General features: G+C 59.6%; 2 protein-coding genes across 8 annotated transcripts in view; one reads left to right on the top strand and one right to left on the bottom strand.

The window, feature by feature from the left end:
* The window catches only part of KIFC3 (kinesin family member C3), a 38,616-nt gene extending 34,937 nt beyond the window's left edge, over positions 1-3,679 (top strand). For 6 of the 7 annotated variants that reach the window (XM_021705789.2, XM_021705792.2, XM_021705788.2 and 3 more), the window contains 6 exons: positions 423-546; positions 792-921; positions 1,012-1,241; positions 1,464-1,598; positions 2,205-2,313; positions 3,068-3,679. In XM_021705789.2, the coding sequence (XP_021561464.1) occupies positions 423-546; positions 792-921; positions 1,012-1,241; positions 1,464-1,598; positions 2,205-2,313; positions 3,068-3,093 (754 nt within the window). In that variant the 3' untranslated portion in view covers positions 3,094-3,679. Of the gene's footprint in view, positions 1-422; positions 547-791; positions 922-1,011; positions 1,242-1,463; positions 1,599-2,204; positions 2,314-2,865; positions 2,895-3,067 lie in introns of all 7 variants that reach the window. The other variant, XM_021705785.2, reaches the window with a different exon arrangement.
* A 262-nt stretch (positions 3,680-3,941) lies between these two features.
* On the bottom strand, positions 3,942-25,183 carry KATNB1 (katanin regulatory subunit B1). The gene is made up of 20 exons (XM_021704388.1): positions 25,088-25,183; positions 23,669-23,964; positions 19,295-19,425; positions 16,285-16,402; positions 10,786-10,886; positions 10,363-10,404; positions 9,665-9,748; positions 9,305-9,420; positions 8,859-8,930; positions 8,540-8,690; positions 8,226-8,416; positions 7,997-8,127; positions 7,563-7,613; positions 6,588-6,655; positions 6,325-6,444; positions 6,084-6,233; positions 5,720-5,796; positions 5,565-5,639; positions 5,181-5,297; positions 3,942-4,919 (listed from the first exon to the last, which is right to left on the bottom strand). Exons 2-20 carry the CDS (start codon positions 23,706-23,708, stop codon positions 4,787-4,789), a joined length of 1,968 nt encoding a protein of 655 aa, XP_021560063.1. The 5' UTR covers positions 23,709-23,964; positions 25,088-25,183; the 3' UTR covers positions 3,942-4,786.
* Positions 25,184-25,745: the final 562 nt, after the last annotated feature.

Raw genomic sequence — 25,745 nt, 5'->3', positions numbered from 1 at the left:
GTGTCCTGCTTCAGCCCGGCGCTGGGTGGTCCCAGGCCCCTGCCCCACCCCGCCGGGCTCGCTCCACCCCGATCAGACCCAGGTGCTCCTTTTCCCTCCAAGTCTACCCGTTCTCCCTGCAGGCTACACCGGGTGCTGAGAAACAAGAGTGGGGATTTGGGGGGCCCTGCCCTCAAGAGCTCAGTGCCCCGTGGGGGCAGGAGTAATGCCACCACGGGACCTTTGGGGAACAGTCTGCCCCTCAGCGGACTGAGTGCAGGGCAGGAGCTAGAGAGGAGAGAGGCTTAGCCCAGTGGTTAAGGAAGGCCTCCTGAAGGTGTGATGGGGTGGGAGAACATTCTAGGTGGAGGGGGTGGGCGGGGTGCAGTGCAAGCAGAGGCAGAAGTGGGAGGAGGGAGTGACCGTGCACCCTGTCCCTGTAGGGACCTGCTGGGGCAGGAGCCCCAGGAGAAGCTGGAGATCCGGCTGTGCCCAGACGGCAGCGGGCAGCTGTACGTGCCGGGGCTGACCGAGTTCCAGGTGCAGAGCGTGGACGACATCAACAAGGTGCAAGGCTGGGGGGTCGGGGGCGGGGGGGCGGCAGGGACGCGCTGGGGAGACCCCGCCCACAAGCCGAGCTGGAGCAGGACGCGTGGGTTTCCGATGCAGCCTCTGCCAGGTCCCCAGGCCTGGGGGACACCCCCTCCCAGGGGTCCTCGGGGATGCCCCCTGCTCCCCACCAGGTGTTTGACACCCCCTCCCAGGGGTCCTGGGGATGGGGTGATTCCAGAGGCCTCCCTGCTCCCCACCAGGTGTTTGAGTTCGGCCACACTAACCGCACGACGGAGTTCACCAACCTGAACGAGCACAGCTCCCGCTCGCACGCCCTGCTCATTGTGACGGTGCGCGGAGTGGACTGCAGCACTGGCCTCCGCACCACGGGTGAGTGAGGCCGTGGGCTGCCGGCCGGAGGACCCCTGGCTCCTGCCCCACCCGGCGGCAGCCTTGACCTGCCTGGCGCCCTCCCCGCAGGGAAGCTGAACCTGGTGGACCTGGCGGGCTCGGAGCGCGTGGGCAAGTCCGGGGCCGAGGGCAGCCGCCTGCGGGAGGCCCAGCACATCAACAGGTCGCTGTCAGCCCTGGGGGATGTCATTGCTGCTCTGCGCTCCCGCCAGGGCCACGTGCCCTTCCGCAACTCCAAGCTCACCTACCTGCTGCAGGACTCGCTCAGCGGGGACAGCAAGACGCTCATGGTGGTGCAGGTGAGGCCCTCCGCTGGGCCAAGCGCACTGGCCGGCAGGGTGCAGGGCTTGGCTGGCACCACGACCGGAGACCCCCTTCGCCTGTGGCTCACGTACCCCGGGCGGTGCGGGGAAGGGACCCTGGTCCTCAGCTGCTCCAAAGTCCATGCGCACGCTGCCCCCTCCAGTTCTGAGGGGGAAGCCCGCTGGCCTGGATGGGGAGTGAGCTCTCGTGTCCCCTAGGTGTCCCCCGTGGAGAAGAACACCAGCGAGACGCTATACTCCCTGAAGTTTGCTGAGAGGGTGCGCTCTGTGGAGCTGGGCCCTGGGTCCCGCAGGGCAGAGCTCGGGTCCTGGTCCAGCCAGGAGCATCTGGAGGTATGGTGACCGCCACAGCTGCATCTTGGGCTGGCACGTCCAGGTCATGGGCAGGAGGGAGGGTCTGGGGTGGGGAACGGCCGAAGGGAGGAGGCCAGAGGGGGAGGAGCCAGAACTTGAACCCAGGAGCCTCTATTTATTTTAACGACTTTATTTGAGAGAGCACGAGCATGGGGCTGGGAAGCGGGAGAAGGAGACTCCGCTGAGCAGGAAGTCTGATGCGGGGCTCGGTCCCAGGACCCTGGGATCATGACCTGAGCTGAAGGCAGACACTTAACCGATTGAGCCACCCAGGAATCCCGGCCAGGAGCCTCTTTAGTCTCAATACTTCTTGGCCTCAGAAATACCCGTGGCCGTCCTCAGCTGGCTGGGGCGGGGGAGCTGCAGGCTGGCACACAGGTGCTCAGGAGTAACTCATTCCCTCCTTTACATACATTATCTCAGGTAATCCTTGCAGTAACTGAGGCGGGGCTATCCTCATCATGCCCATTTTGCAGATGAGCAGTTTCAGGAGGCTGGAGAGGGGAACGGGGGGAGGGGAGCACGGTGGAGGTGGGGAGCCAGGGCAGCATGGCCCCCGCCCACCTGCTTGCCCCCTGCCCACAGTGGGAGCCAGCTTGCCAGACCCCACAGCCCTCAGCACGAGCACACTCAGCCCCTGGCTCTGGGACCACCAGCCGCCCAGGCTCAATCCGGAGGAAGCTGCAGCCCTTGGGTGAGCCTTTGGGGAGTGGGCCAGTGTGTGTGTGTGTGGGGGGGGGGGGTGAGCCTCCCCCCACAGGTGGATAGCCACTGGACTGCCCTTGCCTAAATGAACTTTTTGTTTTCCTTTTCAAGTTTGTAAAACTCATGCAGAACCTGTTTTACAACCTTCTCTGGCCCTGGGAAGTAGTTAGGGCAGGCAGCACTAGGCCTATTTTACAGATGGGAAAACCATAGGCCCCTTGGAGAGGGAGTAGTGTGAGGAGGAACCCAGCCCTTGGGGCTCCTAACTTGAGGCCCAGGATGCAATTCTCTGAGGCTGGGCTCAAGCCACACATCTCCCAAAGCAGGCCGGGCACCCCTGCCCTGGGCCTTGGTTTCTGGGGAGGGTGGGGCACAGGGCCCACCCATGTCCCAGGTGAGGAGTGAGCCCAGCCCCCTGTGTGGTCCCACTCACAGAGGGGCCTGGCCAGGGCTGGATCCGAGGAGGCAGGGGCCTTAGGGTCCCGGGGAGTCCTGGCCCCAGGAAAGCCCACCAGTGAGACACCTGTCGCTTTGATTTCAGCCTGACGGCTGGGGCTGCAGAGTCTCCAGGTGAGTGTGGGGCCAGCTCCCCCGCCTGGCCCCCTTGGGTTGCAGGGCTGTGTGGGGAGAGGGCTGCTCAGGGCGGGGACTGTCCTGCTGCCCCTGCTGTCTATGTGCTTCTGCCTGGCTCCCTCCCGTCCGCATACGCCGAGGCTCACGAAGCCTCTCTCCCTCTCCTGCAGGGAAGTCCAGGCCGGTGCCTGTGTGACGGACGTGGCCCCCCTGCCAGCCTGGGGACGGGGGCCTGAGGCCTTGCCGGCCTGCTCCTGCTGTAGCAACAGGAGCCCAGGAGCTGCAGGCCGGAGCGGAGGCAGCCCTTCTGCCTCGTATCTGCTCAGAGATGAGAAAACCTGGTCAGAAGGAAATGGTGTCTCCTGGCAGTGGCTGTGGGTGTAAAAGGCATGGGCTGGAAGGGCAGGGATGGCCCATTCCGCCTGGCAGGCCAGGCCTCTCCCAGCCTCTCCCCAGGCCTGGCCCTGTCTCTAACGGGTGGGCTGAGGAGCCCCCCCCGGAAGGCACAGGGACGGGGCAGCCCTGGCCCCACTCCCCTCCAAGGCAGGCCCCCGTGCTCGGTTTGTATATAGTATTCCTAGGTGTACATAGGAGGCCGGGCTATATTTATGGCTGGCGGGAGGCCAGTGGGCGGGGATTCTGCTGCTCCCCTCGTCAGCCTGCCACCAGGCTCTCTCCTTGCTCACTGGCCTCTTGCCATTTTCCCCCCTCTGAAATCCTATTTAAGAACTTTTGGAAGCTTAGCCATTTTTACTTATTAAAATAAAAACCTTTTTACACAAGTACAGTCTGCAAGACTTGGTCTCCTGAGCCCCTGGTCAGACTGACCCACCCAGCAACACGCTATGCTATAGCTGGGAAACTGGCCTGAGAACCACAGCCCACAGGCCTGGCCTGGCTCCCCCGCCTGCCTTAGGCCCTGGCCTTGCCCGTAGTGAACTGGCTGTAGGTGAGCACCCCCCTCCCCCCAGTGCTACAAGCCCCCCAAGCCCAAGCCCAGGGCCCCCCCCCCCCCCCGCCGGCCCCCCGCCCCACCATGGGGGTTGTGCTGGCCTGCACCTGGTCTCGGCCTTGGCGGGGAATGCGCACAGGGGCTCAGTGGGGCCCTCTCTCCAACTGCGGCAAATCTACCAGCTGCTGCCACAGGAACAGAAGGGATCCGCACTGGCCGATCCTGCGGGGAGGGAAAGCTGGTCAGAGCCCTCACTGGAGGAGAGGGCCGCTGCCCCTGTCCCTGGAGGCCGCCGGGAGGGTGGTGGGCTCCGGCAGCCAAGCCTGCGAGGCTGGGGTCCTGGCACCAGGAAGTATACAGCTGTCGGCTGGCCCTGGAGGCATCCACCGGACAGCTGGGAGTGTGGCTGAGACAGAGGGGATGGGCTGGCGGGGCCCGCCCCTCATCTGTCTCCCTCAGCCACGAAAGGGGGAGTTGCCACCACCTCCCCGCCGCAGTGCCCTGAGCTTGCCCCTTCCTGCAGGCTTGGCACTCCGCTGCCCCCTGCTGGCCACACTGCCTCAGGCCTGGAGGGGTAGCTGTCTGTCTCTGAGGGGCCCAGGCAGGCCGACCTGGGCCAGAGAGCTGCGCGGCCACAGAATGCCCCTCCAGGCAAAGAAACCAGGGAATAGTTACAAATTTACTAAAATTCGCCTTATAAATTACAGCAGCAGCCCCAGGGTGCTCTTTGCTGCCCCAAGAAGCGGGAGTTGGCCAAGCTGGCAGCAGCTGCCAGGGAGAAGTTGTCTGAGAGCTCAGGGCTGTGCAGGTGGCCAGTGGGCCAGAGCCGCCGCCTCCAGGATGGCCACCGGGCTGCAGAGGGGGCCAGGCAGAGGCTCACGGGCCCAGGAGAGCACAGGGAACAGGAACAGGGGCTGAGGCCAGACCCGAGCGCTCCTCAGTCCAAACTGGCCATGAGCAGGTGCAGCTCTCGGAAGGCACTGCCGTGGCGGCCACTCAAACCCGACTTGCTCTTGACGAGGCCACTGATGCTCTTAAGCTGCTTGTAGCAGAGTCGGCACTTGTGTAGCCTGTGGGCACAGAGGTCGGGCACAGGTGCGAGGGCCTTCCCCACCACACTACCCCCCTCCTCCGGGAGGCAGGCCGAGGCCCCGGATGCGCGACCCACCCCGGCCACGCCAAGGCGCAGGGCAGAGCCAGGCCACGGAAGAGCCCCGGCTTCAGCCACCCCAGCCCCTGTCCCCGGCACAACCTCCTCCTCAACAAGCAGGCTGGGCGCCCACACCTGTGTACCCCCACGCCCCAACGCTGGCACACTGTTGGCCCCTCACCTCTCCTCCCGGCTGATGTCCACACCCACAGAGGGGGGCGCCGCCAGGATGTCCGTGATCAGGGGCAGAAACCGCTGCAGGATCAGTTTCAGGGAGGTGCAGCCGGTCTGCACGTAGCTTCAGGGGCGGACGGATGGAGCCACAGACAGAAGGATAAACAGAGAGCAAGGTACACAAAGACAGACATGGTAGGCAGAGGGCAGAGGGCAGAGGGCCGGGGGCAGCACAGGCTCGATTCCACCGTGGCCTCTCCGACTTGGCCGTGGCCGCGGTACCGCACTCTCACAGGGGCGCTGGCCCTGGGGGGCCTTCCCATTGTCCCTGAGGAGCGTCCTGCCCCTTTCCGTCCCCGCCGTGAGGCCAGTATGGCTTCCCCACACATACCTCTCATACTTGCTCTGCAGAAGCTTCTCGATCTGCGGCAAGACGGTGGTGCACAGGTCCAGCTTCCACAGGGAGCTAGGGAGAGGGCCAGGGCCAGGGGCCCTTAGCAGCCGGCTCCGCCCACCGGGCCGGCTCCGCCCCCCGCGACTACTCACGCTTTCTGGTTGACAATGTTCAGGAGGTCCACTACCACCGACAGGTCATTGATGGCCACAGCCGAGTCCACTGACGTCTGTGCAAACAGAGCGCCTGTCAGAGGGGACGGGGACGGCCCGGCCCCTGCCCGCGCGGCGTGACAATGGGCTTTGTTGTGGGCTGTTAACAAGACTGCAGCTACGATGACGAGTGTGAGGCCAGGCCCGTAAAGAGGCGGTCAGTAAATGGCAGCTTGTGATGACGACGATGGCAGAAACGGACACAAAGTCAGCCACTGCGTGGTGACGGGCCACCCAGCCCCACGGCCTGCCCTGGCGCAGCTTTCTTCTGGGGACGGCCCAGAGCCTGGGGGTAAGCGCTTGCCTTGATGTCGCCCGTGGTCCACACGGCCCGCACGGTGTCCAGGTTCTTGTGGCGGCTGGTGAGTACCACGCACATGGTGTCATGGCCTTTGCGGATCTGTGACATGGCGTCCTCGTCGACAAGCTCCGCCTGCTGGGGGATCTTCACGGCCTGTGCCGGACGAGCACTCAGGTGCTGGCGGTAAAGTTCCGCCCTTGCCCCCTGGGCCCCCACCCTGCCCTCAGGCTGGACCCCCACTCACGGGCAGGAAGTCAGAGGCCTTCAGCCCGATGGGCTCGTTCCGGGTGGCGGGGATGATGGTGGGCTCGGCCTTGGGCGCAGGAGTGGAAGTGACAGCCGGGGGCCGGGGCGGGACCTCGAGCTGGTGGGGTCCGGAGCTCAGTGGGGAGCCAGCCCAAGGCCACCCTCTCTGCCCACCCTGGCATGGAGGGCCCCAACCTGGGTTCAGGACTGCGGCCCCTCTCCCAGCCCCACACCGTGCCGCACCTCTCCACCTAGACCTACATTTGGCACCGGGAACTGCGAGTCCGTGGCGGGGTTGGGCTTGGCCGCCTCCTTGGCTGAGACCATGTCTGGAGGCAAAAGGGAAAGATCTCTGGGTCAGGTCAGGCCAGAAGGGACTGGCAGGAAGAAGGCAGGGCTTGTGGTGGGTCTCTGGGGGGGCCCCGGAAACGGGGGGGGGGGGGGGGGGAGATGGAGCAGGAGCCGGTGGGGCAACTGAGGAAGGAGACATCAGCAGTGTGTATGTGGGGGGTGAGGGGTTCGGGGGACTCCTGGGGAGGCCTCCTGGAAGCTGGACCTGTCCCCTCCCTTTCCACCTACTCAACCACCTGGCAGAAAGGTGTCCACCGCATGTGGATGGGACCCAGGGAGCTCCCAGGAGTGGCCATCCCATCACCTCCCTGGGAATGGAGTGTGTGTGGGCAGGGTGGGGAGAGGGCGATGGGAGGGGCTGGCAGTGAGGGGATGGTGAGTGGGAAGCACAGGAAACCCCACCTGGAGGGAGAATAAGATGGCTCCTTTAAGAGAAAGCAGGTGGAAAGGAGAGCCAATCTACAAGGGTGCCCCACCCTGGCTTCTCCAATCATAAGGCAGCAAAACCCAAGCCCCCAGCTAGGGCCTGGCCTCCTGCTCCTGGGCCCCAGGCCCTGCCCTCCTCCCACCCCCTTCCCACCTGCAGCTCTGCCAGCTCCTCCTCCTGTAGGCCCTCCGCGGCCCTCTCTCACCCTGCCCTGCCCTTGCCTCTGCAGCACCGGCCCCTCTGCAGACACAGCCGGGTCGCTGTCTGCCAGCTCTCCGCTCACTAGGGTGCGGGCTCCTGAGGGGAGCACCTACCGCCTTGCTCAGGCTCCAGCACTAGGGCCTAGTGTGGGGCCCGGCGCACAGTTAGGTGCTTCTGGGTGAGCAGAGGGAAAAGGTCTAGTGGGAGAGAGGCTGGAGATGGTGCCAGGGGAGGGCAGGCTCTGCTCCCCGACTCACCATCCTCGGGGGGTGCCGGGAAGGGCTCACTTCTTCGGGGTGGTGTCCGACCTGCAGAGGCAAAGGGGGCTGGGGACTCACATTGGCCCGGACTGGCCTGGGACATGGGGGGGGGCTGGGGGGGAGGGTGGTTCCCAGGTACACGCACAGCTCAGACCCATGACCCTGTTCCCAGTCCCAGAACCCTCAGGCCTGCCCTGCCCATCTACTTGCCCTCGTGGGGCCTTCCTTCGCTCGGTGGGCTGGGGCACTGAGCGGCTCCTGGGCTTCTGCTGGGGCCTCGAGGACCTGGGAACAGAGCCTGGGGCTCACGTGTGAGCTGGGAATCCAGACCCAGAAGCAGAGCTACTCGACACTGTGCCCATAAGGCACCATCTGCCTCCACGCACAGATGGGGATGCCGGGCGGGGTCGGGGGCAGGGGGCGGGCCTCACTGATGCTGTTCTTGGGCTGGAAGATCTCGTTGTACTCCTCGGCGTTCTGGATCTCGGCCCGAGACTCCCGCTCGTCCCGGTCATCCTCACTGCTGGGGCTGCGGCGTTCGCTCTCCGAATTCTGCTTCACCCTGTGGGGCGGCACCAAGCCGACGGGAGGCTGGCCTGGTGAGCCTGGGCCGGGCCCCACAAAGCCTTCCCAGTGCCGGCCCGCCTCCTAGCACCCCACCTCTGAGGCTTGCTGCAGGCTGTGCTGGGCCGCTCATAGATGCGCCGGAGAGGGGCACTGGGGTGGGCCGGCTGCTGTGCCGGGGGCCAGCTGTCCTGCACGGGGTCCTGGGCCACTGTGCCCGTCCTGGTGACCCGCGTCAGGTCCACCACGTAAGAGGAGACGTTGCTCTGTGAGAAGGCCACACCTATCTGCAGGAAGCAACAGAGCTGGGGTATGGGCGGGCAGGACCCCAGCAGGCCTTGGGGGGGGCGCTGGGGGCCCGAGGGGAGGCGGCGGGCGGCCAGGGGAAGGGCAGGGGGTGGCTCTCTCACCAGCTGGTCGTTGCAGACAGCCAGGTCAGCGACCTTGCCCCAGCTGACTAGGACCACGTCAAAGCAGCGCTCAGGCTCCCAGCCGTAGACGCGCAGCGAGTCCTGGCAGCCGCTGTACAGGCAGCAACCATCGGGGTTGAAGAGGACGCTCCTAGGCCAGGCGACAGTGGGCCGTGGGTCCCGAGAGAGCCAGGGAGGCTGTGGGGAGCCCCGGACAGAGGGAGCAGGAGCGGGCATGGGGAAGGCCCACCCACAGCCCACACCCACGTCCAACTGCCCGGCGGGAGGACCCAGACCCACCACCCGGCTGCCTGTGTACCTGACAGGCCCTGGCTCTCCTTCGATGCAGCTCACCACCTGGAACTTCTCCAGATCCCAGAACCGGATGGTCCTGCAAAGGCAGTCAGGCTGTGCTGGGAAGCTGCTGTCCCCGTGGTGGCCTCCACGCCGGCCCATGGCCCGGGAAGCCCACCTCTCTGCAAACGCCTGTCCCCCGGGCTTGGGGCCAGGGGCTGACCCTGCGCAGCAGGCGGAGGGACTTGGCCGGTGGGAGGTGAGCATGGGCTTTGGATCTGGACACGCCATGACAGCCGAGAACACTGGGACTGGGGAAACCAGGATTCAGGAGAGATGGGACCATGGCCCCATCCTGGCTTGGCTGGATATCAGGTCAGTCTACATAGCATCAGGGGGCAGAGAACACCTCGGGACGGACAGACAGAGATGTGAGAGATGGCAGTCACGGGTGACAGGCCTCCTCCTCACCTGTCCGAGCTACCAGAAGCCAGGAGGTACTCATTGGGGTGAAACTCCACCACGTTGACAGGCCCCGTGTGGCCAGGGAACTCGGACATCATCTTGCCAGCAGTCAGATCCCAGAGCTGGGGCAGGGCAGGCGGAAGGTCAGGACCAGGCTCGGGATCTCGGCTGCCCACTCCTCCCTCAACTCCTGCCACTCCCCCCTCTCCCCCCGCCCCCAGCCTGCCCTTGATCTACAAGCCGCCTTCCACCGCAGACCGGCCTGGGATACGCGAACCTGATCAGGCGGGAGGCGAGGACCCGGCCTGAGTGCGCTCAGCAGACCCCAGTCCCCAGTCCCTGGGCCCATGTCAGGCCAGGAGCTACCTTCACCGTGTGGTCATCTGCGGCCGACGCCAGCCACTTCCCATCAGGGCTGAACCGGAGGCACCGCACAGCCTGGCTGTGTCCCTGGGCGGAGGACAGAGCGCTGAGCTCACCCGCGGGCCTGGGCCCGATGCGCTGCCCTCCTCCCCGCCCTGCTCCACCCTGCCCTGGACCAGCAGGTGAGGCAGAAGCCGACGGCCGTGCGCTGGAGAGCTCACAGACGGACACCACCCCACGCAGTCACCATTCCCAGTGCTGCAGGATGCTCTAGGAAATCCCGATTTCCTGCTCAGATAGTCTGGGAAACGACGTATCTTATGCCTCTTTTTGGAGAGTTAGGGGTCTTCACTTAATGTCAAGGATCTAAAAATCACCAGAATTACATATTCATCTCAGTGCTTCCAAAGACATAGGAACAGGAACCCTCTTCACCTAACGACACCAGTTATCTGCCTGTGGAACCAGAGCATGGAGCACAGTTTGGTAAACACCACGCTGGGAGGATTCATGGAAAGCGGGGGATCCACAGCACTCCTGCTCTGTCGAGATTCCTGCTTCTCACTTGGACTCTCGTTTCTCACATTCTCCCCCATGTTGGACGGCAATCCCTGCCAGCCCCGGCCAGGGTCTGGGCACTACCCCAGCGTCCACGCCTACATGCTGCTCACGGAATGATCGCCAAAGGGCTCCTTCCTTACCCTGTATCGGAAGACGCAGCCTTTCCTCCTGATGTCCCAGAGCTGCAGGGAGAAGAGCAGGGGGGCAGAGTCAGGACAGGTCACGACCAAGGTGGGCTTGGGCTGCAGAGGCCTTGCCAAGCCCCGTCCGGGAGCCTGGGTCAAAGGGTGGTATGCGGCCACGAGCAGAAAGGGGTTCCGGGCACCCCAGGTCATTACATCCCAAAATGACAGGCATCTGGAAACTGCTCATGAAAGCTGGGCATTCTGAGCAGAAACATCTGGCGAACTTTTCCACATCCCCCTCCCTCGGAGGCTGTGGACACAGCCACAGTGGGAAGAGGCCCTCCCACAGTGCCAAAAGGCCCGCTCCTCAGGTTGGACGCACAGCCCAGGGCTCACCGCTGGCCCAGTGGGGGACACGGGGCACAGACAGGGTCTCACCTTGATGTTCGTGTCCTGGGAGCCCGAGGCTACGAACTCGCCATACGGGTGGAAGTCCAGGCTGCAGATGTTGGCTTTGTGGCCCATAAGCGTGCGAAGAACTGCCAAGGAAGAGAGCAGAGACAGGGGCGTGAGGGGCAAGCCAGGCACCTGGCAGAGCGGGGGCTGTGGTGGTCCCAGGGCTGTACTTCCATGGTAACTGCACAGAGAACCAAAACAGCAGCGATTTTAGAAACACGGAGACAACTCAACCAGAGTCCTGCCACCCCAACACCTGGCCTTTTGTCCCGAGAGGTGACAGCCATCTGTCATGACCCGAGCCCCCTGTAGCTTGTGCCCCCGGGCTCGTCCCATTGGGCTCTCGCAAGGGCGCTGTTCCTGGACTGCAGAGCTGGAAAACTACTGCACTCAGTTCATGGACAGACAGACAGCTTATGTTCTGCTGGCCATCCCGCCGCGGCTGAGACAGAAGAGGTCCATGCTGGGGGAGAAGCTGCTTGGTTGAAAAGAGAAATCCAGGAAGGCTTTTTGGAGGAGGCTGTATTTGAACAGGATGTCAGTGAGTGGAGGGTGAGGGAGGATATTAGGCAGAGGGAAATGGTGGGCAAAGGCCCCAAGGAGGGCAGTGTGGAGGGCACGCCTGGAGCAGCTGTGCTGAGCACACCAGCCCCCTGTCCAAGGGATCTTGAGGGTAGCTGTGAGGACGAGATGAGGTGCTGTGAGAACCGAGAGAACACACAGAGGACGTGACTGGGGCAAGTCAGCTCCTGCTGCCCTGGGAAACCTCAGCTCCCATCCCGCCAGGTTTTGCTTGCACCTCCGTGGCCAAGCCCAGCCTGGCCCACAAGCAAACCTTGTGTTTCCATCTCAGAGTATTCCCTGGTAACACTCAAGTTTGCCTCTTCTCTCTGGCCTCAAGTGTCTCCCTTTTTAGGAGATTTATAATTCTGCTGTCTGAATGAAACTGATCATCCCATAAGTATAGGGGCCAAGGGTGTGGGAATCCAGCCATCCTTAGGTTTGAGCCAAGGTGAAACAGTTGCCTTGTGAGGCGATGAGCTCTCCACTGGAGGGGGTGTTCAAGCAAACTCCAAATGTAATGCTTTAGGGACAAGAGAGTTGAGCTCCAGGCACTGAGTGATTTAAACTCTACTGTACGAATGTCTCCATCCCTCACGCAGGTCCAGGGCTCTGGAGCCAGACAGAAATGGGAGCAGTCCTGCTCTGCTCCTCGCTTGTTATGTGACCCTGGGCAATCCCTTACCCTCTCTGAGCCTCACAGTGGGTCACGATCAGAGTTAAGCAAGAAAGTAGGATACAAGGTGCTTAGCATGGGCGTGCACACAGTTAAGTGCTCAATGAATACCAGTTAGTTATTCTTGCGGTCATTCCTTTCTGCATGAGAGTTGCTTCCTCCATCTCCCAAAGCGAACCTTCTCCTCTCCTCCAGCCTCAGAGCACCTGTCCTGGTTCTCTGTCTTCTGGCAACAGTGATGACCACTACTCAGTGCCACGGCCATTTGGACGCCTCCCTCGTCCCCAGGACGGCTGCTGAGCACGTCTGGGGTGCGGAGGACGGCCTGAATGACTTCAGCACATTAGCTCCCCACCCCCACAAACAGCACCAGGAGGCGGGCTGATGAAGGCTCAGAGGGTGAAGCAGCCTGCCTCAGGCCGGTCAGCAGGGCCCAGAGCCAGAATTTAAAGCAGGCATCGGAGTCCTGAGAAGCAGGCTTTACCATGTGACCCTTTACCTGAGTCAAGGGAGCTCATCTGTCTAGGGCTCCTAAGACAGAGCCAGGCACACCTAAAGGCAGGAAGAAGTGAGCTTCTCTGGTGGTTCTCTGCCTCCAGGACAAAGTGCACCCCTCTGCCCACACCCCACCACATCCACCCATCCTACTTGGGGCCACTCCGCAGCAGGCACCAGTCCCCTGCCGAGCCGGGACTGAGCCGCCTTTACATTCTTCACAGGGTGTGACAAGGTGCCTGCCACGTCTGTCCAGTAGCTAATTCAACCACACCAAAACCTCAGCCACTCCTCCCCACACTCTGGAGCGGTCATACGCCACCGGGGGCTCACACACGGCTTTGCTGGCCAAGTCCGGGGCCCAGAGGGGGCACACACATGCTGGTCCCTGCTCCAGTCCATGCCCACCTCCCAGCCTAATGCCTTGCATCCCACAGCAAGGCTTCCAAAATCCTGCCTTACCCCGAGAGGATGCGGCAAGTTCCACCCCTGTGTGGGCCAGATTCATGAAACGCAGGCTACCTTCCTGTGGGATGGCTGGGCTGACCCACCCCTGCCCTCTGGCTGCGACGTGGAAGCAGGCAGGACCACATTCTTCCGGCGTGACTTCTGCCCTTGCTCTTCTGTCCCGGGAGGGCCCTTGGAAGGCGTCCTACCTCAGGGCTCAGTCGCAGGATCCAGGAGTTGCTGGCTGGAGGGGCGTCCTGGATCTGCCTGCCCTGTGTGGGAACCTCCATGCCCTCCCAGCTGATAGCTGTTCAACCTCCGCCCAAACCCTCCAGCAACGGGCTGCCTTCAATGCAACCCACGTGATGCTCAGCCAGCCCTTTTAGAAGCCCCCAGGCACCTGAGTGCCCAGCTGCCCCTCATTTTCACTCAAGCTGTGGTGGGTGGGAGTGGAGGTCGGCCTGTGGTCTTAGCTCTTCCCACCAAGGCCGCTGAGGGCAAGTCTCCGTTCTGTCACTGAACCCCTCGAATGGCAGAGCGAACGGCACTGGGATGGGAATCTTGACGCCAGGATTTGCATCCCAGCTTCCACCACCCCAGCCACGGGGTCCTTATCAAGTTCGGGGACCCTCCTTGGGCCCCAGTTTGCCCATGTGTCAAATAAGGGGGCCCTGCCAACCCGGCTCTGCATCAGAATCATCTGGAAGCTTACTAAAAGCCAGATTTGGGGCTTCTGCCATTACTGAATCAGGTTCCCTGGGCATGGGGTCTGCGCCAAGTGTTTGAAACGAGCTCCTTGTAGAGTAGCCAACCCTGAGACTCCAGGGCCCAGGAATCCCACAGGTGTCTGGCTTTCATTCTTTGCCCGCCTCAAGGAACTCCTCACGTTTCCCTTATGAAGTAGTCATGGCTGAGAAAGCGTAGTGCCTCGGCTTCTCTCTTTTGTCCCTTGCTCCTCAGTGAACAGTGAATGGCTGGAGCCGTCCACGGGGGCTCAGATCCAAGCAGAGACGTCCCAGGAAGCAAACTGCCTTCTGGCTGAGCCTTTCTGCTCCCTCACGCGTGGCCTGGCAGCAGGAGGGCGTGCTGGGACGCCGAGCACGTAGCCCCGGTTTGTCACCTCACCGGCTGTCTCACGTGCACCCGTCTCCGGGGGAGGGGGCGGGCAAGCGTCACCCGAGGCCCAGGGGCGCCATCTGTCTTGAGGACACCCGCGCAGCAAGAGCACCGTCCCTGAGCAGAGAGAATCCGGCCACCAGGCATGCGTGGCTGATGCCTGCCGTCCTGCAACGGTGGTAGAGCCCACAGCCCAGGAGAGGCCCGGAGAGACTCGGAGTCTCAGCCAGGCAAGGGGGCTCTCGTTTGGACAAAGCAGCCTCCGCAAACCCCCCACCAGTGCTTCCCTCCCGCCCGGCACGCTGGAAGGTCCAGGCTAGACGCCGGCAAGAAGCAGCCAGCAAACTGGTTTACTTGCGACTCTCAGGGCTGCTCTGCAGTGTTCTGAAAAAAATGTTGAATTAGCTGTCAACATTTAGAAGTGGGGGGGGAGGGGGGCGGATTTCCACTTAAATGTCCAGATTCCCAGCTTCTCTTGAAATATCCGTACGGCTGGCCACACTGGGCCCACACTGCCGTGTGGCCGCACCCGCGGAGGCTGAGAGCCCCCCTTTTCGGGAAGGCGAGACTCCACATGGCCCGGAACCAAAGGCACGAGTTGACACACGGAAAGAACCCGGTCAGGATCTAGCAGAGGACCAAGGGTCATCACCGCAAAACCCCAGGACACTGGGACAAACAGCCTACGAGCTCGCAGAGAGATGGGAGAAGCAGGTCCCACGTGAGGGAGGAGGAGACAGCACGGACCTCCCAACAGCCACCAAACAGGAGCCTAACATGCAACGCAGCTGCACCTTCTAATTCTGAGGGAAAACAATTGCCAATCTAGACTTCTACAGACTCTAAGAAAAAAATAAAGGATGAGGGTAGAATAAAGTCATTTTCAGCCACCAATGGTCTCTAAAACTGTGCCGGTCACACACCCTTTCTCAGCAAGCTATGAAAATGTGCTCCAGCAAAAAAAGAGGCAGAAAACCGAGAAAGATAATGCGGAGTCTGGCACAGCACAGAGACGAGAGAGTTCCCCGAAGCCAAGGCGGCCCCAAGAAGGCGGCTGGGCTGCAGGCCCGGGTGCTCCCCCGCCACTGGGACCCGGGGACAGAGGCTCTGAGAAGAGCCGCCTCAGTTATGGGATGGCTTTGAGCGTAGCTCAAGGAGGCTTACTATTCTGGCAGAGAATCTGGGGTCGAATTAGTAACAGATGTAAAACACAGACAGATGGAAAAAGAACAGCTATTAACTAGAAGAAACACAATCAGCTGTGAGTAACAGCGCTATGGGCCTGGTACCAGAAATACTGACGATGTACACGGAGCAATTAGGAGAACAGAGGGGCAACGCTGGGAGTGACAAGGGTGGGCCAGCAGCTCTAAGGTCTAAGCTCTAAACTTCTTGTTTAAGATTTTATTTTTTTAAGTAATCTCTACACCCAATGTGGGGCTCAAACTCACAATGCCAAGATCAAGAGTCAAATGCTCCTCCGACTGAGCCAGTCAGGCGCCCCTAGGAGAACTACCTTCTTGTCTTGCATGGGAGGAAGGCAGCAAGAGATAGGAATTGCCATAATACCATGCTGCTTAGGAAAGGGAGGTAGCAAGACAGAAGGCTGAGGTGTCTGGAGAATGGGAAGGAATGGGGTGAAGGCTTCTCATTTCCATCGTGATTATTTGTAGAATGGCTGGCATCTGACTTTTTAAACTATGTATAACTTCTATAAAAATGAAAACAAAGCTCAAGGAGACAGAGGATCTGGCCACCTAAGGCCCCATTCCTGCAGGCAATAGTTAGCCAAGGCTAAGAGGCGGCTGCGCCAAGTCAGGGCATAACCCCCCCAGTTCTCCCCCACAGGCCCCCTCACTTGTTTATGTGTCCTGCATGGCCCCTGGTGGCACGTGATATTCTTCCAGGTTCTGAATCTACAGAAACACCCACCCATCCATCCACAATAGTCCATCTGGACCTTTCCTGGTGCCTCCTGGGTTATCAGCACTCAGAGACAGCAACAGTATGTTGCTGCTGCTAGGCTCAAGGGAGTGGGCAGTCACCACACTGTCTGGTCAGAGTGTCCAGGAGGGAAGCACCCAATGTAGTCAGGACAGGCTTCCTGGAGGAAGCAGCTCAATAGCAGAGCCTGAGACAACATGGCCGCAGGCGTGCATGTGGGGAAGGCAAGCACAGATGCCTACTTTTGGCAGCTTCTAGGTCCCAGACGCGGATGGAGCCTGATTGGGAGCCGGCCACGATGAGCTCCTCCGGGGTGTTGAGGCGGACACTCTCCACTGGGGATGTGTGACCCGTCAGGCTCTGTGGAGAGAGGGTAGCAGCTTCAGTGCCTTGCATGGAAAACCCCCCAGCTGCTGCCCCACATCCTGGCTCCCTGGGAAGGGCATCAGCGAGAAGTGGCTCGAGCAGGGAGGCTGTGCTCCATGGAGCTGCATCTAGGCCTTTCTGCGGATGGGCTGGGCAGCTGCTTCTCTTGGTCTCGGCCTCCAAGGTTAAAAGTGGGCCAGACCCCTGTCATGCCCCAACCCCTTCTGACGGCCTACTGTGCCCCTGATGTGGGCATCATTTGCCAAAATGGTCCTGGGCCCCTTGGAGGGGGGGAGCAGCTGACCCTCCAGCCCTGAGTCCAAACCACCGCCCACCTAGGCTCTGCTTCTGTCTCCACTCTGCCCAGCCAAGCCCCTCCGTGGGAGAACCCCGACAGAACTGAGGCCCGGCTCGCAATGGCACACATCTCACCCCTCCGGAATGCCTGGGTCCCTGGTGGCTGTCCCTGGTAGAGGTCCCTGCCACGTTCCTAGGCAGGGAATTGTGGAACCCAGAGAGAGCCTATAGTGACTACTGGAAAAAACTGTCACCCAACTCGGTGCAGGCCAGAGCCGGAGCAGGGCTGAGCCAGGTCCTGGCCCAGCCCGAGAGGCGTGGGAGAGAAGGCCGGAATCTGAAGTCCATGGCATCTGTCACTCCCTGCCCAGCACTGGTCACCCCAAAGCACAGTGGAGACGCCATCATTGTTTGCTAAGACAACATTCTGGGGGGGGGCGGGGAGGGGCGGTAGGGGAAACCGCTCCCCAGCAGAACTGCCCAAAGGCCAGTCACAAGCTGTGACTCCCAGCCATCACCGGCGGGAGTACAAATGGGGATAAACTCCATGGGGGGGGGCAACTGGGCAAAATCGGTCCACATTTAGAAATCCACATCCTCTGCACACCAGCAACTCCACCCCAGGGAGCCTACCCTGCATGCGCTCAAGCGCAAGGCAAGCCAAACAGACCCAAGGTCATTCCCCGCAGGGAATCTTTCTCACAGAAGACCAAAGGCCATATAAATGCCCACCAGAGGAAACTGGTCCGCTAAGCTGCAGTCACTCTCGCAACTGAATACTATTTGGCTATAAAAATGAACAAGGCGACCATCTGAAGATGATAAACACTGATCTCCATGACACTTTAGGTGAAAAAAGGTGGAGAACGGTGTATATAGGATACTGTTTGTATAAACAAAAAAAAAGGGGACGGGGAAGAAAACAGATCTACATATTTGCTCACAGATGTAGAAAATAGTTCTGGAAGGACACAGGGTAATCAGGGGCCGTGGTTGTCCCCAGAGAGGGATGTGGGGGTCAGGGGAGGAAAGAAGACTTCTCACTTCTTACCCCGTGTCCCTTGCACACTGAGCTATATGAGCTCACGTGTGCTCAGAACACACAGAGACCATTAGACGTGGACCATATAGAGGGAACTAGTATATGTCTAAATCAGGGTGAGCAAGAAGTCGCTGGGTCTGCGGCACTCAGAGGCCTGCAGGCTGACCCCCGAGTAAGAAGTGGGACGAGAGCATGGGGTCACTTCGGGCCCGTTTTGGCCAGTGTTTGTTGGCTTGTTTTCCATCTGTATATGTTACTTTGGCATTTTGTGGGGGTGGGACACATTGGAAGCCTGAAAACAAAGTGAAACAAAACAAAGCAATTTCAAGTCTGCTCTTCACCTGGGCCCCAGTTCAGCTGGGACTCAGTCCTTGGCTGCATCTCACAGAATTACTGAGGTGATTAAGTTGCTACTAAAAAAAACAATCCCTTCCCATCCTTTTTTATCTTTATCTTTCGTGGCCAAGAATCAAAAGAATGTTAATACCTTGTGCTGCCAAGGTCATGAAGGCGGAGAGGGCAGGTCCCTATGCTGCTGGAGAGAATGAAAATTGATTTCTGGAGGGCAATTTGGCAATAGTTTTGAAAGCTTTTTAAAAAGTGCACACCCCCAGATAATGCAAGCATCACAGATCTGCTCAAAGATTGAGGGAGATGAGGACGTTCACCTCCGTGGCTGAGCAGAGCCAAAACGCTGGAAATGACTTTTATGCTGGGAACAGGGCGCGTGGTGAAGCTAATTCTGGCTCATCCCTACAATGGAATACCACGAAGCCATTAAAAACCAGGTTGTAGAAGGGTATTTGTTGACATTGGAAAATGCTCGCAAACAATAAAGATTGTTCTCTTCAAAACCCAGGCTACAGGAGAGTTAAGACAGTGTTCCAAAAATGTATTGTTCTACATCCACGTGGTGCACATGGGTAGGTGTCTGCATGCGTCTGTGTACACGCGTGTGCGCGCATATGATCTAGATGGACCAGCACCTAGACGGACACAGACCAAAATACCAACTGTAGTGGTCTTTGGATGATGGGAATAGATAGAATTCACTTTTGTATTTTTTCCTCCTTTAGATTTTCCTGTTTTGGAAGACAGTTTTGGGCAAGGAATTCGTTGTGTGACCAGGGGGAAAGTGCTATTAAAGAACCAGCTCTCTAACCGGCTTCAGCCAGGTGCCCTCAAATCCTTTTTTGTGGAACCAGATAGGGGATGGTTCAAAGTAACCTCCAAGTGCTGCTGACAGGTGGACGGATGGGCCACTGGGTGAGCCTCCATCTCGGGCCCATGGGCTTATTTTAGCTTTCTCACACAGGCTCCCTGGAACTCTGTCCACCACCAGGGGACCTCCAAATACATGAGGGTTGGCCACGGTCCCAGCCATCCTGCGGGCACTGATGCTGTGTTGTGTCCCCCTAGCCTCCCGCTGGGTGCCCTGGGCCTGACAGAGCCTGCAGAGCTGCGTGCTCCCCACCCCCTAACCCCGCCCCGCCCGCAGCCCCCTCCCTGGGCCTCTGCCCTGTTCCCCACCCACCAGCGAGGCTCACCATGATGCAGTTGGGTTTGTTGATGGACCACAGGTTGACACGGCAGTCGTCCCCACCAGTAGCCAGCAGCCGCCCGGAGGCCTTGCCCAGGACCAGCGAGGACACGTTGCTGGCATGGGCGACAATCTCCTCTACACAAGGAAGGACAGGAGGAGAAGGCAGTCAGAGGGCTAGTCGCAGCCTCGGGGAAGAGGGCTGGGCACTGCCCAGCGCAGCCCCTGGTCCTGGCACCCGAAGCCCAGGTGGAAGGGTCTGCCCACTTCAGCTCCCCTTTGGTGCCAGACACCCCGGCACGACCCAGAAGGCTGGCTGCGAGGCCAGGCCTTGCACCCGAGGCAGGAATGACTACTTCCCAACTTCGGGTATTCCTGTCCCACCCTCAGGCCGCAATTTGCTCTTGTCTCTGCACGTCAACTGGTAATATTATTATGCTTACTCTGCTCAGTTTAAAACATTGACTTGCCTTCTGTATTTAGCTCTGTCTACATAAAGACAATTAAGCAATAAAATCCATAAATTAAAGACTGATACGTTCATTATGCTTTTTCTAGAATACAAAACGAAAAACAATTATTATAATGAAATACTGACTCGTGTAACCACCTCAGCATCTCTGCTGCTGCTTGCTATCCACGTAAACCCACTTTGGGGAACACACATTGAGAACCATTCGGGTCCACTCTCGACAAGCTGTCTCCAAGTGAGCTCACCCAGGGCTTCAGCCCGCAGCTTCAGAATCCTGGACGAGGTTCTGGTCTGAGCTCTGCTACTGCAGGCTGTGTGGCCTTGGACCAGTCACTCACCCTCTCTGCGGTAAACGGGGATAATAACAGTGCCTGCCTCACTGAGTTGCTGCGGACCCACCGAGCACATGCTGTAGGCTGTGCTTGGTGTTGTTAGTAAGGCTAAGGCACAGACGGTGGGTGACGGGGACCCCGGCAGGCCCAGGAGGGTGGGCTGCATGAGGGTGGGAGGCAGGAGGCAGCCGACTGAGAGGCCTGGGGAGGAGGGGCAGGAGTGAGGGATGACCAGACAGAGTGGGCGGTGTGGCCACGGTGGGCAGCCGGGAGGGCCCCTGACCCGGGCTGCTGGGGAAGCAGCGGGGAGCAGCCAACATGGACCATGGACGGTCTCGTCAGGGCTCCAGAGAGAAGACATGAGCAAGGAACCAAGAGGCAGCCTGGGCCTCCAAGCCAGGCCCTAAGTGAGTTCCTCCTGGGAACGGGGAGGACAAAACAAAAAGACAGGTCTCCCCGCCCCAGCAAAGGGAAACTCCAAATGTGCCGACACTGACACCGTGAGGCAACTGGGAGCCTGGCTTGACGTGGAGGGAAAGGGCTTGCGGTTGTTCCGCACAAGGCCTCTCCCACGCTCCAGCTCCCGCCTCCGTCCTGCCTGGGGCTCTCTGTGGTACGGGCTTCAGACTGGGAAACAGGGCCCAGAAAGGCTGTTTGTCAGGCAACATGGCTCAGAGGGGTGTCAAAACTGCCAGACCCCAGATGACGCCCCACCTCAGGGCCCGGCCTGGCCAAAGCCAGGGACGGGCAGCACCCAGCCCCAGCAGAGGTGAGAGTCTCCTGCAGGCCCAAACGTCAGTGGGGGCCTCGGGGACGCCATCACTGGACCCAAGGGCGCTGAGACCCTCCCTAGTCCTCATCCCAACTATGGAGCCTTCTGTCCTCTGGACACTGTAGGGACAGATGTCTGGGGTGCTCTGGGGCTTTGGCCATAGACTCTCATCGGTTCAAGAGCTGCTGTTGGGCCCCAGTGGCTGGCCAACTCAGAAAGAGGGCAAACCACCTTCTCTCTGAGCACTCTGTTCCCAAGCCTTGGGCCCTCTCTCCTTCTCTGAAAACACTCCCTGCATGCACTGCCCCCCAGTTGTGACCTACCTATAAGGTCTGGGTGTCTACCCTGGCTCTCACCCTTCCCAGGGAAAGTTCCGGCTGGGCCCCACCTCACCAGGCCTCCTTGGGCACACTGCTACTCCTCTCTGGGCCCCAGGACTACTGCCCCTGAAGACAGCCCTTAATTCATAATATACGTGTTTCCTGGGTGTCTGCTCTAGGCCCAGCACTGGGGAGCCAGTGGGGAAAGACAGCGAGAAGGTTCCTGTGTTCATGCTACAGCCTGATCAGATGGGTCCTGGGACAGGGCATCCAGCTGAAGACCCACAGACGTTGGGGTGAGAAGGATTTGTAGGCTAGGCCCTTCTAGAGGGGCTCAGATCACTCCCCTCTAAGCAGCCTGCCTAGGGTCTCCAGCCTGCCTGAAGCCCCTAGAGGGGCCAGGGACCACGGGAAGAGGGAGGTAGGCCACGGGCACCAGGCAGAGGAGGCCTCGGCAGGGGCATCAGCCCCAGCCCTCCCCCTCTAGCCTGAAGGACAGCATCCCCCAGTGGCCCAGGCCTGGGTACTGAATTCGAGTACAAACAAATACAATTCCTCACAGCATCTCTTGGCAGGCCAGGCTGATGGCTGCAGGCCTGCACCAGCTTCCCAAGCTCACCTGGCACAACCTGGGCCCCACGTCCCAGCCAGAGCTGGGGACACTGCATTTGGTCAGAGGTGCTGAGGATTTGCATCCTCAACGGAAGGTGCAGAGAACCAGGCTTCAATGACTCAAGTTGGCCTAGCACCTTCTGATCCTTGCTGGACTCTATAGGCCCAAGGAGCCAGGGGTCATTTGGCTTTGGGCTCTTCAGATAGCTTATACTCATGGAGACTGCTATGCACGTGAACTTGTCAGCAGGGTCCAACATGCCTGATCATATTACCTCTTGTTTGGACACTTTGATGGCTTGACTTTGCCTTTAAGATAGAGCCAAGGCCTCAGAAAGACTGGGGTCTTGTGGACATATGCCCCCAAAGACCCCAATAGCCTCATTCTTTCCACTGCTGTGTGGCAGCCTATAGACTCCTTTGAGCCCTTCCAACATGCTGAGCTTCCTGCCCCAGGGCCTTTGTATACGCTGTTTAGGCGGCCTATAGCACTCCCCTACGTCACCTGCCAGCATCTAGTTAATTGATTCAAAGCACATGTCCCAGTTTGGAATCAGACAAGGAGAAATGGAGGGGTGTGGCTACCTGATTTCTGCCTCTTGCTCTCCCAGGCTCTGAGCCCCATTGCACAGGGACCTCATCTATTTTGCAACCTGCTCCTCCCCCCGCCCAAACTATCTCCCCAGTGCTTGGTTCTATGCTCAGGAAAGACCAGCTGTTGAGGGAATACATAACACCAATCAATACAAAGCCACCCTGTCCAAAGTGTACCCTCCTTGGGAGCCCATAACAGGGTTCTCTCAGAACCCTAGGGCTAAGAAACAATTTGAAACTACCCAAACCTTTCATTTTATCTGTGAGCACACTGACATCCAGCAAAGGGCTTTGCCCAGGTTCTCACAGTTAGAGTGGAGGAGACTTGCCCAGCTTCTGAAAACTGCTCAGGGACAGGTCATAGCAGAAGGTGACCAGTTTGGGCACACCGAATCTACGCCAAGCAGTTATTATAGGTGGGGTAAGGCAGTTCCCAAAATATGATCCAGGGGACCTTGGGATCCTCAAGATCCTTTCTGAGGGTCCAAGAGAACAAAACTAGTTTCATAATAAAATACCAAGATGGTATTTTGACTTTTACGCTCTTGTTTGCTCACAAGCATACAGGGGGGTTTTCGGGAAGATACAAGGCATGTGATAACACCATCTCTAATGGTATGTTCGACTGTACATTCTTGTGTCTTAAAATGCCTGAGTATTGACTTCTAACATGGAAATATTGATAACTCCCATGAACAAAAACTCGTTGGGGTCCTTAACAATTTTTCGAAGTATAAAGAGGTCCTAAGATCAGAAAGTTTAGAGCTACTAGTGGAGAATAATGTGAGGGTGGGTGGTGCTGGTGCTCAGTGACATTCCAGAGCACTGCCAACATCTCTCAGCCTACCCTCTCACCACCCCAACCCCCCTCCCCAAGATTCCCCCATCTCACGGGGGGAAGCCTGACTCTGTGAGAGGTCTGCAAATGCCAGAACACCTCTCAGCATCTCTCCCCCAGTCCCGCCCATCAGCCTAACTGCACTAAGTGCTTCTCTATGTTCACCACCCCGCGTGGGTCTCACAGCAGCTCCACAATGCAGGTGTGATTAGTTCATTGTAGAGACAGGAAATTGAGCCTCAGAGAGGTTAAGTCACCTGCCCAGTGTCACCCCGCTAAGAAGTGCCAAAGTCATGATTTGCATCCTGGTCTTTCTCACTCCAAGACTGGGAGTCTCCCTCTGTGCCAAGAATAGGAGATAAAGCTGGGGGTTCAGGCCATCCAGCAACAAGCAGCTAATAGGATAAATGGATGAGAAAGGAAAAAAAAAAAATCACTCACGTAACTTCCAGGCCGTCTTGGTGACCACAGGGGTGGCCATCCTTCAGTTGGCTGGCACCTGAAGCTCCACCCACTAATTAGACTGTGCTTTGCTTGTGGGGTGGGGGTGGATCCCCCCCAGACCCGCCAATCAAGTTGGCAGGGAGTTCCCACACATCCAGGCAGAGGGAATGCCTCCTGTCTTAGCCCCGGACAGCCTCGTGGTTTCACAGCAGCCACAGCAACGGCCTGTGTGTGCCGGTCCGGATCCCGGATTATGGAAGGTCAGGCTCGAGCCATGTCAGTTCAGCACTGGGCTGGAACACAAACAGAGGCGATGGCTTGTCAGAAAACACTTGGTGAGAGTTCGGGGAACTCTGGGCTTGCAGAACTAGAGCGCAGCTCCCCACATCACCAAGGCTACTGGAGAGAGAGAGACCCACCAGAGCCAGGAGCTGCACTGCAAGTCGTGTTTGAGAATCTGGAAGGGGGCACCTCAGGTAGGGTGGCTTGGACCACAGGGGAAGAAAGGTCCTCCCAGAGGCCAGGATGATGGGATGGGAGGAGGCTGTTTCAGGAGGCTGGCTGCCCGAAGGGCAGCAGCCGCCGCAGTGGGGCGGGGAAGACCACATGTCTGCAGTTCACAGAGATTTCTGGGAGTAACTGTTTCGTCTGACGCTGTGGGAAGGGGGTGGAGTCAGAAGCAAAGCTTTGGGGCCCAGGAGAGGCACTCCAGAGGCAGGCATTTAAGTCTTCTCTGGGAAGAATGTCAAAGAGGGCCCTGAGGGTCCAATCCCTCCTTTGGCGGCAAGGGAACTACTCGTGGTCCCTGCAATTCCCAAAGACAGTACTGGGAACCATGAGTCAGTATGCCTCCCCAACTCTAAAAGGCCAGCTCATGAAGCCTCTACCCCCTTCTTTCAAGCCTCTTTCCCATGAACGCTCTCTTCTCCGCCCCTTCTCTCCTGGGGTCCCCAGTTCTGCCCCTCTAGTCCTCTGTTCATTCCCCTTCTCCTTGCCGCCTGTGTCCCCCATTCGTGCACATCCTATCTCTTGGGCTCCTTAACTTGACTCCTGCCTCGCCCGACCCGCTTTATTCCCCTTCCTCTTCTGCTATCAGTATCCCCCATTCATTCACTCTCCTGCTTCCGGTGTCCCTATTCATCACTCAGCCTCCTGCAGACCCCCGGCTCCTCTTCCGGCTTCCCTGGTTTTCCCCTCCGGCCCCCACACCCGTCCCGCCCGTCCGGAGGCTGGGGCTGGTCCCTCGGCCTCGCCTGATCCTCCCACTCCTCTCAGCTCGCAGGGCACGGGATCCAACCCTCCCCCCCCCCGCCGCCCCGGAGCCCTCTCCGCCACAGCCCGGCTCGGCCCCGCCTGGCTCGGCCCAGTATTAGGCCCACAGTCCCCCTCGCCTCCTCGCCCCCTCGCCCACTCCACCTGCAGCTGAGGCTCCGGAGGCCGAGGCTCCGCTCCTGGCGCGACCCCCACTTGCCTCCATCCCCTGCCCTGATTGGTCGCTGCTTGACAACCGACCCTCACAACAAAACCTCCGGCTCAGAGCCCCGCCCCCTCACTTCCCTCACCAATCAGCCGCCGCGAGCGCCTCACCTCCAGCCAGGTTTGACCAATCGCAGCAGGCGCTTCTGCCGCTCTTCCTAGGTACTCGCCCCCTTTTCCTGAATTGGACTAATCACGAGGAAGGAGCATTCAAGAGCCGCCCCTCAGCTTCTAATGAACCAATGAGGGCTGCCGTTTCTTTGGTCCCGCCTCTGCCTTAAGCTTTCCCTTTCCTCCCCTTTCCTTCCTCTCCCTCTTAGTTCGCGTTTGAAAACATTGCCAGATGACCTCTCCGATGCCGTCTGTGCCAATCGCTTTAGCAACCGTCCCTATTTAACCAATAAGCGCTCGCCTTATTGGAAAACAATTCCCAGGTAGCCAATGGGAAGGGAACGTCAGGAGCAGCGTGAAGCCGCGGATCTTCCATCTTGGCGTGGGGCAAGGAGGCGACGAGGTATTCGCCCTTTGCTATAGTTCCTACTTCTTCCCTTTAGTCGGGAGGGGTGCTGCAGTGGCCTCAGGACTTTGCCCCTCTTCT

Source organism: Neomonachus schauinslandi, chromosome 16 (genome assembly GCF_002201575.2).
Source record: "Neomonachus schauinslandi chromosome 16, ASM220157v2, whole genome shotgun sequence".
Classification (NCBI taxonomy): Eukaryota; Metazoa; Chordata; class Mammalia; order Carnivora; family Phocidae; genus Neomonachus; species Neomonachus schauinslandi.
Note: the sequence above shows the minus strand (reverse complement) of the source record. Positions and strands in the feature narration are given on the sequence as shown.